The sequence below is a fragment of the Sorghum bicolor genome, chromosome 2, assembly GCF_000003195.3.
Source record: "Sorghum bicolor cultivar BTx623 chromosome 2, Sorghum_bicolor_NCBIv3, whole genome shotgun sequence".
NCBI classification, from domain to species: Eukaryota; Viridiplantae; Streptophyta; class Magnoliopsida; order Poales; family Poaceae; genus Sorghum; species Sorghum bicolor.
The window spans coordinates 64,378,279-64,390,720 of NC_012871.2; the positions used below are offsets into that span (position 1 = coordinate 64,378,279).

The 12,442-nt window shown below is 40.6% G+C and overlaps 1 protein-coding gene across 1 annotated transcript; it reads left to right on the forward strand.

Moving 5' to 3' along the window:
- On the forward strand, positions 4,158 to 10,325 carry LOC8058971 (MADS-box transcription factor 8). The gene is made up of 8 exons (XM_002460446.2): positions 4,158 to 4,537; positions 7,155 to 7,233; positions 7,918 to 7,988; positions 8,471 to 8,570; positions 8,925 to 8,966; positions 9,098 to 9,139; positions 9,635 to 9,798; positions 9,943 to 10,325. Exons 1-8 carry the CDS (start codon positions 4,353 to 4,355, stop codon positions 9,989 to 9,991), a joined length of 732 nt encoding a protein of 243 aa, XP_002460491.1. The 5' UTR covers positions 4,158 to 4,352; the 3' UTR covers positions 9,992 to 10,325.

The following is a 12,442-nucleotide window of genomic DNA, read 5'->3' on the forward strand; positions in this document are numbered from 1 at the left end:
CCTCCGTCCGCTGCCGGCTGGCTCCGCGCGACCTCTCTCCGACTCCGAACTAGCATCAACTTGGGATCCGTTGGTTTCGGACGGCGGACGATGGTGTACCCGGTGCCTGTGCAGAGGAGACGACGGACCGCATGCAGATGCAGGCTCTCAATTGTCCACGCGCCGGTACGGATTCGTGGTGAGTCATGAATTTTGTCAGGGACGAAGGTGAGTGGTGGAAGTTTGCCGGTTAGCCCCTCTGGGTAGTCGAGTATTGCAGATGGCTATTAGGTTATGCGGGCTGGATAGCCTTTGGTTGGTTGGTTTTGGCCTTGTTTAGTCCGTGATTGGACACTATTTGTCAAATACAAACGAAAGTGTTACAATGTCGATTTTCCAAAATTTTTTGAAACTAAACAAGGCCTTTGTAGCAAGCGCACGCCGTTAGTAGATAAAATTACAGAACTGCTATACCACAACCGAGTGTTTTGGATCGGGCCAAACACTCGATTTGGATGCCGTCCGATTCTTCCGTAGCTCCCACGCTCGCCGTCTTCTCCTCCCCAGTTCTGGCGTATCGGCTAGAGTTCTGGCCACCCATTCTTCACTAAACTTCAACCGGCTTAGAAGAGAGGGTCTCCAGAAGGTAGGTCGGCCAAGCGGTGGGGACGGTGGCTTTGGGGGTGGTTCGGGGCCCTAGCGATGACGAAGGTGGTCGGACTAGGTCAGGACGGAGGACCGTTCATCAGAGTTGAAAAAGAAAGCGGTGACGAGACAGTGAAGGGGAATATGGAGGCTGCAGTGGGAGCAGTAGGGTCTCAACAGAACTCCACGGCGGAGCGACGGGCGGCAGAGGAGCTCCGGCAAGACCCAACCATACCGCAGCGAGCGACGAGAGGGGAAAGAAGACATGTACAAAACAAATCAAGTGCTCCAGGCCTATCAAACACTCGAATGGGAGGTAGACAAATTCTAGAATTACTATAGATAGAGTGTTAGTTCGTACTAGTCCCCGATCAGTCAGCTAAACCTTGTGTCTTAAACAGAGAAAAGTGACGACCTAGATGCAAGTTAAGTTTCTTGTCTCTTAAATGTGGAATGTCAAGATTAAAGGATTTGTTTGGTCTAGCCATGGAAGGCCGACCAAAATTTGGCTGGCCGTGAATTTTTGCCCACAACTTGGTATGATACAAATTTTAGCAAGCCAAGTAGATTTTGGCAATGCTTAGCTACAACGCATGGAACAACGAGGGTAAAAACATTGGCAGTCGATTTGGTTTGGGCGTGCTTCAACCAGTCTCACAAGATGTGAGTTGCTGGCCGGGTCTGTTTATATGTAGGTTAGTCTCAATACATGTTTCATAAGAGTGTCATGCATATTAAATAGGATGCCACATAAGCAAAATTGCTGACTTGGCAGGGTCATTAAATGAAGGAGTTTCATCAGATGAGAGAGGAGTTTCATCCCCATGAAACTCATGTGGCTCGGTTACCTAGTTTATAGTCTTGGTAACTGTGCTATGAAACTATGCATTGAGACTGGCCTAAGGTCTTCTCAGCTTGGCTCCCGTGATATGCAAATTTTGGACGTTTCTACACGGCTAGGCGGCGAGCAATTACCTAGATACCGACATTAATAGTGCATGTTTGTTAATTGGTATTAATGTATTCCAAACAATAAGGAATAATTAATAAGATATATTAAGAGCAACAAAACATAGTTGCATATAATAAATATCATGATTATGCTTACTTATTTATCTAACTTAGGCAACATATGTTTTTGTGCAGAGTAACCAAACACTATTTTAAGTCGGCTAGACTAACTAGACGGAAGCAACCAAACATGACAATATGGCATGCGCTTAATTAGCTTGTCCCTCTAGGGGCCTTTGCTTCCCAATACAGGCTAGACAGCTAAATACACTAACAAATCACGATCTTAATAATCTTATATCATTCTTTTGACAAAATCAATCTGCAATTCGTCTTAAAATTCCTCGTGACTTTACTTATGAAACAATTTCTATGTTGGCTATATTCTGATGTAAAATATAAATCAATAACATGTGGATCCATATTTATCATAATCACAACTTTATCAATATTCGACATTGCAATACTCCAAATGTTATTCTTTCTTGCCAAACATTGTCACCCACCGGACATGAATTCACCTTGTCCATGATCTAAACCACTATTTTTGTCATGAACAGTATTTAGTCCGGCTCATCCAATTGCAATCCAAATTAACATAATACTCCTTACATCCACGAAAGAATCAATTCATAGAATCTGTGTCAGTTAAACTTTTTTTAAGTTTGACTAAATTTATAGAAAAGAGTAACAACATCTATGACATAAAATGTACATCATATGAAAATATATTCTATGATGAGTCTAATGATACGAATTTGATATCATAAATATTAGCATTTTTTTCTAGAAATTTGGTCAAAATTGAAAAAGTTTGACTTAGGACAACTCTAGAAATTGATTCTTTCGTAGACGGAGGAAGTATAACTTAGGCCTTGTTTAGTTCCGTAAACTTTTTGATTTTCAAGACTGTAGCAATTTTGTTTTTATTTGACAAACATTGTTCAATTATGAAGTAACTAGGCTTAAAAGATTCATCTCGCAATTTACAAGTAAACTGTGCAATTAGTTTTTATTTTCATCTATATTTAGTGGTTCATGCATGTGCCGCAAGATTCGATGTAACAGAGAATTTTGAGAAGTTTTTGGTTTTTGGAGTGAACTAAACAAGGCCTTACCGAATGTAGTAATTAATGCACTAGATATAGGATCCAGAGCAGTAGGTGAATGCCTTTCAATTGTAATAACCACACCATACATTTTACTCCTTCCATATCCAGAAATGACAAATATATTTTGATCACAGAAAAGTCATACAAAATACAATCTGGCCCTTAGTTTGTATTTACAATATGTTTTCAATTGCTAAAAATTTTGATGTTATTTCAATCTTACCAAATCAGTGTATGACTATTAATTAGGGCGTGCAAAATTTAGTTGTGCATTGCGGCATGTGGTTCCTATAGTAGCTTTGCCGCAAGAGATCAATTTAATTTAGGGCGAGCCAATGTTACCAAATCAGTGGTGATCGATTGCTGGTTTGGGTGCGCATGGAGCAGATCAACTGAAGATGAAACTAGACTAGATCTCCATCGATCGTCCTTTCAGAATCGCAACAGATATGGAAGTGATAAAGCCCAGGATTCCACATGATCTTACACACAAGTGCACACATGCATGCCGCGGATGCCTGCTGGAACAAGATACAAGAACGTACACATCCCGGATCCCTAGTCAGAAAACGGGTCGTGTAGCGTCCCCTTTCTGGAAAAAGCGATGCAAGCAAAACGGATCGATCGAGGAGAGCTAGCTAGCTCTCACCACGTCACCCCGTGCTGAGGAGCTCCATCCTGTCTGCACGAAGTATGGCAATGGCGACCGAGACCGACCTCCCGCCTCTTCCGAGATATGCATGATGCATGCGCCAACCAGGAACGGCATGTCTGCAGGCAGCTCCATCGCTGCACGCCTGCCCGTTGGAAGACGCCCGGCCGGAACGAAAACGGATCGATCGAGCTCGATGGAGAGGAAAGGGGAAAGCCGCGCGCCGCGCCTCTAGCTCTAGCAGTTAGCATGCAGGGCAAGGGGCCGGCCGGGGTCCTTTTCCCAAAACCACGGCAAGCCGAGGTTCCATCTGGAAAAGTCCACTCCCTTTCTCCTCCCTTGCATCGACCTGTCGAGTCCTCACTGGTCTATTCAGCTCAGCGACGAGGAGAGAGAGAGAGAGAGAGAGAGAGAGCCATCTGGAAAAGTCCACTCCCTTTCTCCTCCCTTGCATCGACCTGTCGAGTCCTCACTGGTCTATTCAGCTCAGCGACGAGGAGAGAGAGAGAGAGAGAGAGGCGGAGGGGAGGCTGACACATGGCCGGGTATTGAGGTGGTGAATTGAATTTGGTTAATGCAAAAGGTGGCGTGTGAGGCAGGCAGGCAATCACGAGACGGGTTGGGGTTGGCCTTTCGCCTCTAGGGTTCCGCGTCGCCCACCACCTTACCGGAAATGGCAATGCGGGACGCGCCCCCAATCACTCACCACCCCTTTCGTCTCGCCCTTTTAACCCAATCGTCTCTCCACCCACAACTCCGTCCTCCTTGCCTGCGCTCACCTCCTTTTTCTCCCCTTCGCTTTTGCTTCGTTCCATCGGGGCAGCCGGCCGGTCGATCGAGCAGCTCCGGTGGGGTGTGTGTGGTAGTCTCTCTCTCTCTCTGTGTGTGTGTGTGTGTGTGTGTGTGGAGCTGAGGGTAGCTGCAGCTGGGGCTAGCTGGAAGGGTTGGGAGCCATGGGGAGGGGGCGGGTTGAGCTGAAGCGGATCGAGAACAAGATCAACCGCCAGGTCACCTTCGCCAAGCGCCGCAACGGGCTGCTCAAGAAGGCGTACGAGCTCTCCGTGCTCTGCGACGCCGAGGTCGCGCTCATCATCTTCTCCAACCGCGGCAAGCTCTACGAGTTCTGCAGCGGACAGAGGTATATATATATACGCACGCACGCGCGACCACATGTGTACGTTCAGTGGCCGGAGGCCGCAGATCCTCCCGGATCTGACCTCCGGCCGGGGAAGCTCGGGGTGGTGGCGGGAGAGCTTGGACGGTTTTTCAGCTTGTTTATATATATATATAGGCTCGGGAGTAGTTTCACGGGGATCTGTGGGCGGCCACGGGGTGGATCCGTGCGAGGCCAAAGCTCGTCGTTTCTCATCATCTCTGGTGATCTGTGATTCGTTTTTGAGGGTTTAATTTGGGCGTGGAAACCTGGTGGATATTTTTCGGAATTAGGGTTCTGGGTTGGTCCTTGGCTTGTGAAGTGTGGTGATCTTAGTAGATCTGGTGAATTTTCGTTTGCTCCAGGGATTCAGGATTTGTTTTGAATCGATTGGTCTGGAGATGTCGCGAATTTCCAGTTAAATTAATCGCTTCTTTTTTATACATATTCATAAATAGCTACTACTACAAAATTCGGATGAGCAAAATTAAGGTGAGGACTAGGATCCCGCCAATTTGTCGTGCTGCAAGGACACGTAAGCTAGCTTTCATCAATCCGGGATCAAATCCGGCCGTTTTGCTCAGATTTTTCTTTTGTCTGTATTTTGGGCTCTATTTGGCAAGCTTAGCTTAGAAGCACAGATTATTTTAGTTCAAGCAAGAAGCATGTATGGACGTCGCCATGTTGCTTAGTCGCTGATGTTCTAATTATTGTAGAGTTTCTTGCAAAAAATTATTTTATGTTGTTTTCACTTCTGAGAAAACAAAAAGGAATTTTGTTACCACCAAATACATGAGAGTTTAACACGATATAACCGCTCTCTCTGTCTCTCCCTATCGGCAAAAAAAAAAGCAATATACTTTTACACATATTGTTATGAAAAGTTCTCAGTTGCAGTTCCTTTATAGTTTAGAGTCTTTTTATCATATAGGAGTAGATCATGTTCGCTGGAACTGGGCTTAGATCACAATCTTCTTTGATTGAATGAGCTAACAAACTATTAAAACTAATCCGTTAGCATTATTGTCTACATCAAGTAAACCTTCACACAAGAAACTCTCCAAAATTTAGTAATTGGGAAGACTAAGATCAAACCAGAAGTGTGGTTAATCTGTCTGTGGACACACTTTTAAAATTTTCGCGCTGCCTAGGAATATCTCATAATTTTCACAAGGATCTGTAATCAATTTATTCAAAAATGAAGAGAGAACTAGATAATTAGCGTTGTGTTCCAACTCTTTGCTTTTGGCTAAGGCTTGTGTTCTGCGGTATTAAATTTTATTGTTGGGATGTTGAAAATTTTCTGTACACGCTTGCATGATCTAGCAAGTGCTGCAGGCATTTATTTGTATTTTAGCTCTAAATTTGGAATGGGAATCCTTAGTTTTATATATGTAATTTGCAAGTGGGCGGAACTACTAGATTATGGCTTCTTCACTCCAAGATTTGTTTTGTAAGCAGGATAGTATATTATTAGTTCCATTTTCTTTCCAATAAGTTAAACATGATCATCTTCTGACCCTCATAATTTATGTAGTAATATTAAAAGGTTGCCATTCAAAATGTAAAGCAAATGTGATTAACCCATCTACATGTCTAAAACTCCATTTTGGAGGTATGGTTGTGGAGGGGGGGGGGGGGGGGTGGGGGGGTGGTTTGGAACCATACATTATTTACTTTGTAATATTTTCAAAGTGTATAACTGACCACCTTGTACACAAGATTCGTAGGACTGACCTGGAGGTATAAACTAAGGGTACAATCAAGTGTCGGTTTCAAATATCAGTCGTTGTGTCCAACTGTCTCCTCACCTTTTCTGATCGAATTGTCCTTTCATTTCACTCGTTTCAATCCCCTTGGCCCTTGCCCGCAAAATTCTCCAAGGCAAAGTTTTATCATATGTCCCTTCCAGGGTCTATACAATTGGAACCTAGTGCTCTACTAGTATTTTATGCTGTCAGATATGCATGATCTTCAACATATACTGTAGTATACTAAATTTTGCTGACGTCTTATTCCTCTCTGAAAGTCTATAAGCATGTCGGGGCCAACTGACACTCCAGTGGCATAGGGGAAAATTAATATTCTACGGTAGCTGGGTGAAGCCATATTTTTTCTATTGTTTTGTCTGTTGGAATGTCTCATAAGGTCTTGTTTACTTTCATCCCAAAACCCAAAATTTTTCAAGATTCTCCATCATATCGAATTTTTAGACACATGCATAGAATATTAAATATAGACGAAAATAAAAACTAATTACACAGTTTGATCGGAATTGACGAGACGAATCTTTTGAGCCTAGTTAGTCCATGGTTAGACAATAATTACTACAAATAAACGAAATTGCTACAGTGTCGCGAAATTTTTCAGTTCACGAACTAAACACGGCCTAAGCTAAAATGAGGAAGTTTTGGTGATATACTCTATAACTGTGATAAATCTAAATTACACTATTTGAACTCGAGGTATCAATATGTATCCCTGGTTTAACCAGAAATAAAAAATCAGTTGCATGTTATTATCCTAGTTGAGATTGCTTCATCTTCTCCAGGCACCACATTCTCTACTTTGCTAACAGTCCATGCTAATTTTGAACTTGCAGCATCACAAAAACACTTGAGAGGTACGAAAAAAGCAATTATGGAGGCCCAGATACTGCTGTACAGAACAAGGAGAACGAGGTAATAAGAGCTTGACACGTTCCTAAATCAATTTCTCATGAGTTCTCTTCTGTTTTAGTATTTTCTCGTCCAAAGATTCTAGAGCGGGTTCCTAGCCAGACCTCGCCATGCCTGCTGTGGTGTCACCACACTCGCAGCGCCAAAACAGCCGCCACACCTGTGGCCAGTTTTACTGCTGTACCTCAATGCAAAGATGGAGCATGATGCTTAACTTTATTTGCAATCCAAACAGCTATATGTCAGCAGGTGTGGCAACCTCAACTTTGTTGTGGTGTGGTGTGGCTGAGAACCGCAAACATGCCCCTAGTTAGGGTTCAAAGCAATTTTAGATTGCTATTTATCAAAATAGCTTCATGAGGACATCTCACTGTGAAAATTAAAAGACAGTACCTTCAATCATTTGATCATTTATGCATAGCAGATTGTCATTTCTTGTTTCTTTTTATCACATGCACTTGCCAAGTATGAGTTAGAATCATGGATATATAATTCATATGATTGAGAAGACACAATTTACAATGAGCTGCTGTCAAAGATGATAGTTCCAAAAATCATTATTGTGTGTGAACTGATCTTCCATTTTCATCCCTACTGCCCAGCCACTATTTGCTCCAAAAGCACTTAATGCTTACTTGTTTTTTTTTCGAAATCTTTTTGTACTGAAGTATACCTCTTATTTTGCAGTTAGTCCAGAGCAGTCGCAATGAGTACCTTAAACTGAAAGCAAGGGTGGATAATTTACAAAGGACTCAGAGGCAAGTTGAGTCTACTCTTGAGTTCTATCTTCATGACAAAAGGAATTTCCTTCTCTTACCCAATTGATATTAATTAACCACTAGATAAAATTGCTATGCATGTTTGGACAATTTCACCAAAATAAGTTTGTGGTACTGTTGTATGTGCTGTTAGTTAGTTTACCAGGCAAACGGCATCCCTGTTCAGGGGAAAAAATATTTGTGCACTGTTTGTTTGCTTACCTTGGTGATTAATTAGTACAAATAGATCCATTGCATATAGCTAAAGCATTGGGTCTTCGTCAGCATATATGCACACCTGAAAGGAGTTTTCAGAATTCTCATAAGTCATAACCCTCTGAATTAGATACTATCAATTTATGGAGGCTAAATGAAGAAACCAAAGTGTAATCGCAATGAAGTTAAAATAAGTTTCTTAGTGTGAATGTGTAATGCTTAGCTAAGATGCAGACAATTGATTTTGGCTTTATTGGCAATTACAGGAATTTGCTTGGTGAAGATCTGGGGTCACTTGGTATCAAAGAGCTTGAGCAGCTCGAGAAGCAACTTGATTCATCCTTAAGGCACATAAGATCCACAAGGGTAATTCATTGAACAAACCATTTCCTAATGCGTTAAAATAACTTTGGATGAAGCTAGTGTTGATAGCACAGTCCTTCATATTTCTAAATTAATGGACCACTTTGAATATAGAATGCTCTATATACAATTGTGATCATCATCTGTCAAGAAGACCCAGCTACATACATATAACATAGTACTTTCATTCACAATATTCCCATTAATCTCCTATATTTTCTGTGACTAGTGTTCCTTAATTAGGGGCTTGGAATTTTAAATATGTTGAATGATTATCATTGATCTCATATATAGGCATGAATGATTTAGTATTTTATATCTGTCAAATGCTGATCAAAGAAATTTCTGATTTTGCAGACACAACATATGCTTGATCAGCTCACTGATCTTCAGAGGAGGGTATGCTCTTAACATGATAAAAAACTATGAAGATTTATATATCTGTAGATATTTTTTTGGATAATTTCTGCTTAGATTAGAGCACAGGTGCTGTTTGAGCTACTTAATGATATCGCTAAACCATGTCCCAGGAGCAAATGCTGTGTGAAGCAAATAAGTGCCTTAGAAGAAAGGTATGAATGCGCTTTACCATGTCCCTTAAATGCTGCTAACGTAATAGCAATGAACAATATTCAGTTCTTCAAGTTGGCAGATCTGTTTATTAGCACCATGCTCTGTTATATATATGCTTGCAAATACATGTTCGTTCGACACATTAAATTGAGCTTCCATGAGCACAAATACGCATTAATGCTTCTTGCTGAATCAGCTTTCATAATTTTATAATACATATACATGGTGTTTGTCTTAATATATCTGTTAACGACTTTTTGTTGCCCAGAATGTTTTGCATGTTTGAATAAGTTTTGCATAAGGAATACCGTAGTTCAACTGTGGCAACATAACTGTACGTAATTCATATATAATAAAACCTCTTCGAAATATATATTGTGCATATTGTTCATTTGACGACTGCTAGCAGTACCACTTATACCAACTAAACGAGCATTTCAGGGGAACTTGTGAGATTAATGAGGTTTCTTACGTGATTGTTTTGCAAATAAAAGCTGGAGGAGACCAGCAACCAGGTGCATGGCCAAGTGTGGGAGCACGGTGCCAACTTACTCGGCTACGAGCGGCACTCCCCCCCACAGCAGGCCCCATCACATGTTGGCAATGGATTGTTCTTTCATCCCCTGGAAGCTGCAGCAGAGCCAACCCTGCAGATCGGGTATATACTTTTAATTTATGTCATATACCTGCAGATACATCTTGTGATTCGGTAGATCCTATAGCTATATAAAGCGCAGCCTGTGCATCGATCTGATCCTGTCTTCTTGTTGTGTTTGGGGCATGCATGCATGCATGTTTGCAGGTTCGCTCCTGAACATATGAATAACTTCATGCCGACATGGCTACCCTGAAGATGGATCTTTGAGGCAAAGGAATAAATAAAGATGCGATGGCCAGCATCATCTACTACTGCAAGAGTGACAGTCATATATATATATATATATGACCTAGTTTGTGTGTCGATGTGTCGAAACGCATAAATTTGTGATTTTGTTATATGTAATGTATAAGCACAAACGAAACATGCAGGACTAGTTGCTTGCTTCGACGATGTATTTGTGTGTATCCGTGTAAAGGCCGTGCGCCACAGCATATGCGTGCTGCTGCTTTGTGCATACATAAATTAAAGGCACGGTGTAATGCCTGCACATTTCGTTATACAAGTTTTAAGTGTGTTAGATCTAATTAAACTTGAGCATTTTTCGGGCCATGCTTAATTCAGGCCAGGCTGAAAAAAGCCCAATTATTTTAGGGCGAAAAATTATGTCCATGATGTCCCACTGGGCAAGTCAGGCCCTATTTTTTGGGTCGATTATCATGCACTACAACATAACTGAATATCCTTAAGGGTTGAAAACTCTCAAAGAAAGCCCCAAAACTGCCAAGAAAATCAATGTTGTCGGCTAACACTCAAGAAATGGCCGCCAAGGGTAGATAGATAGAGAAATAGTTATTTCTTTGAGTGTCAGTCGATACAAATTGATTTCTTGAGAGTTGAGCCACCAACAAAATAAATTAGTGATCTAATTTTTAACACTATCAAGGAAATATAGGTTTCCTTGAATGCCAATGACAACCAAAAAAATGTAAAAACACCCAAGAATATACATTTTCTTGAGCCAATGACACCCAAGGAAATATAACACCACTCAACGATATATTTCCTGATTTAGAAATCGTTTTAGACAAGGTTTGGGTCAAACATTGAGAATATAAAAATCAATAACTTTTAAAGTATTGAGTTTACAAATATAAAAAATATATAATATATTTATTTTGAAAAAAATACTTTCATAAAAGTATACATATATCATTTTTCTAAATATTTTTATAAAAATAGGAGGTCAAAGTTATGCTTTGGAGACTATATCGTTGTTCTAAACGACTTTAAAATCCTATACGGAGGGAGTATGTTTCCTTGAGTACCGATGACCCTCACGAATATGCATAGGAAAAAAGAGAAATAATCTCATATTTGTTATAGACTTATAGGTGAGAATCGAACCCATGACAAAGTGAGTATTTTTTCCATTTGTTTTCACTTTAGTGGATCTTGTAATGAATGTTTGGGAGCCTAAAAAATTTAAATAAAAATGTTTGAATTGTAAAGTTTTATATCTCGTCGAATACTATAACTTGTTTTATAGTATATTTCCATCTGAGGATTTGAAGTTCAAAACTCTGGTTACTTAAAACATACTTTGTGGACCTCAAATAATTTCAAATGAAAAATTCATCAACTAGTAAGTTGTATATCTCTTGGGGCTCTACAATTTTGATATAGACTTTGCTTTCATACAATATTAGTATGTTAGATGTTAGCTTTAAAACTAAGTACGCATCTCAAGCTAAGTGTTAGTATATGCATTCTCTAATGCATAACAACAAAAAATGATACCTTTTATTGGATTAATTTACTAAGAAAAGAAATGTATATCATTTTTCAAACCTGTCAATGGAGCATTTGTGTCTATAAAATGCAATGTCTAACTAACAAGAATGCAATAAATTCAATGTGTTGGTGGTTAAGAGGAATATGACTATAAACTATTTTTTTCCTTGGCAGCTACAATATTTTACTTGAGGGTTTGCACCCAAGAAAATTACAACTTCCTTGGTGCTTTCTAGTTACTCCCAAGGAAATGTGAATTACCTTCGTAGTTTGTAGTAATACTTAAGGAACACATAGAATTACCTTGAGGGTTTCGACTAGCATCCAAGAAAATACGAATTTAACTTAGTGATTTTATTTAGCACTCAAGAATATGTATTTTTTTTAGGGTTTCATACTTTCCTAGGCTAATTAATGATGCATCCTTAGGGGTTTAATTCCGGCCCTCAAGAAAATTACTAGCCCGCAAGGATAAGTTTTCTAGTAGTGATGCTTAGAGGACACAAAAACTTGTAGGTGCTAGAGGCCCCTCATATATATGGACGAGGAGAAGCAAATAAGGAGCAGCTTGAGATGTTGGAGAACCCTCACTTGGACATGGAGTGAACAATGAACGGCTCTTGCCTGGCATGGTGGGGGCGGCAAGGAGAGGCAACAGAATGATTGAGCTTGTTTAGCTAGTTAGTAGTAAATAATAAAAAAATTTGAAAATTTTTAGAAACTAAACAAGACCTAGCTACCAGATAGCCGCATTGAGCGGTCTAGTCTAAATGGCCATTTCCTTCCGGACTAGGCAACCCGATCGCTAACTACAGAATCAAGAGCCCCCGTGTCTTCCCCGGAAAAAATATGCCGCGTCCACCGACGAGCGACGACCTGTACGTGCCGCGCGAACGTGAATAGTGCGGCT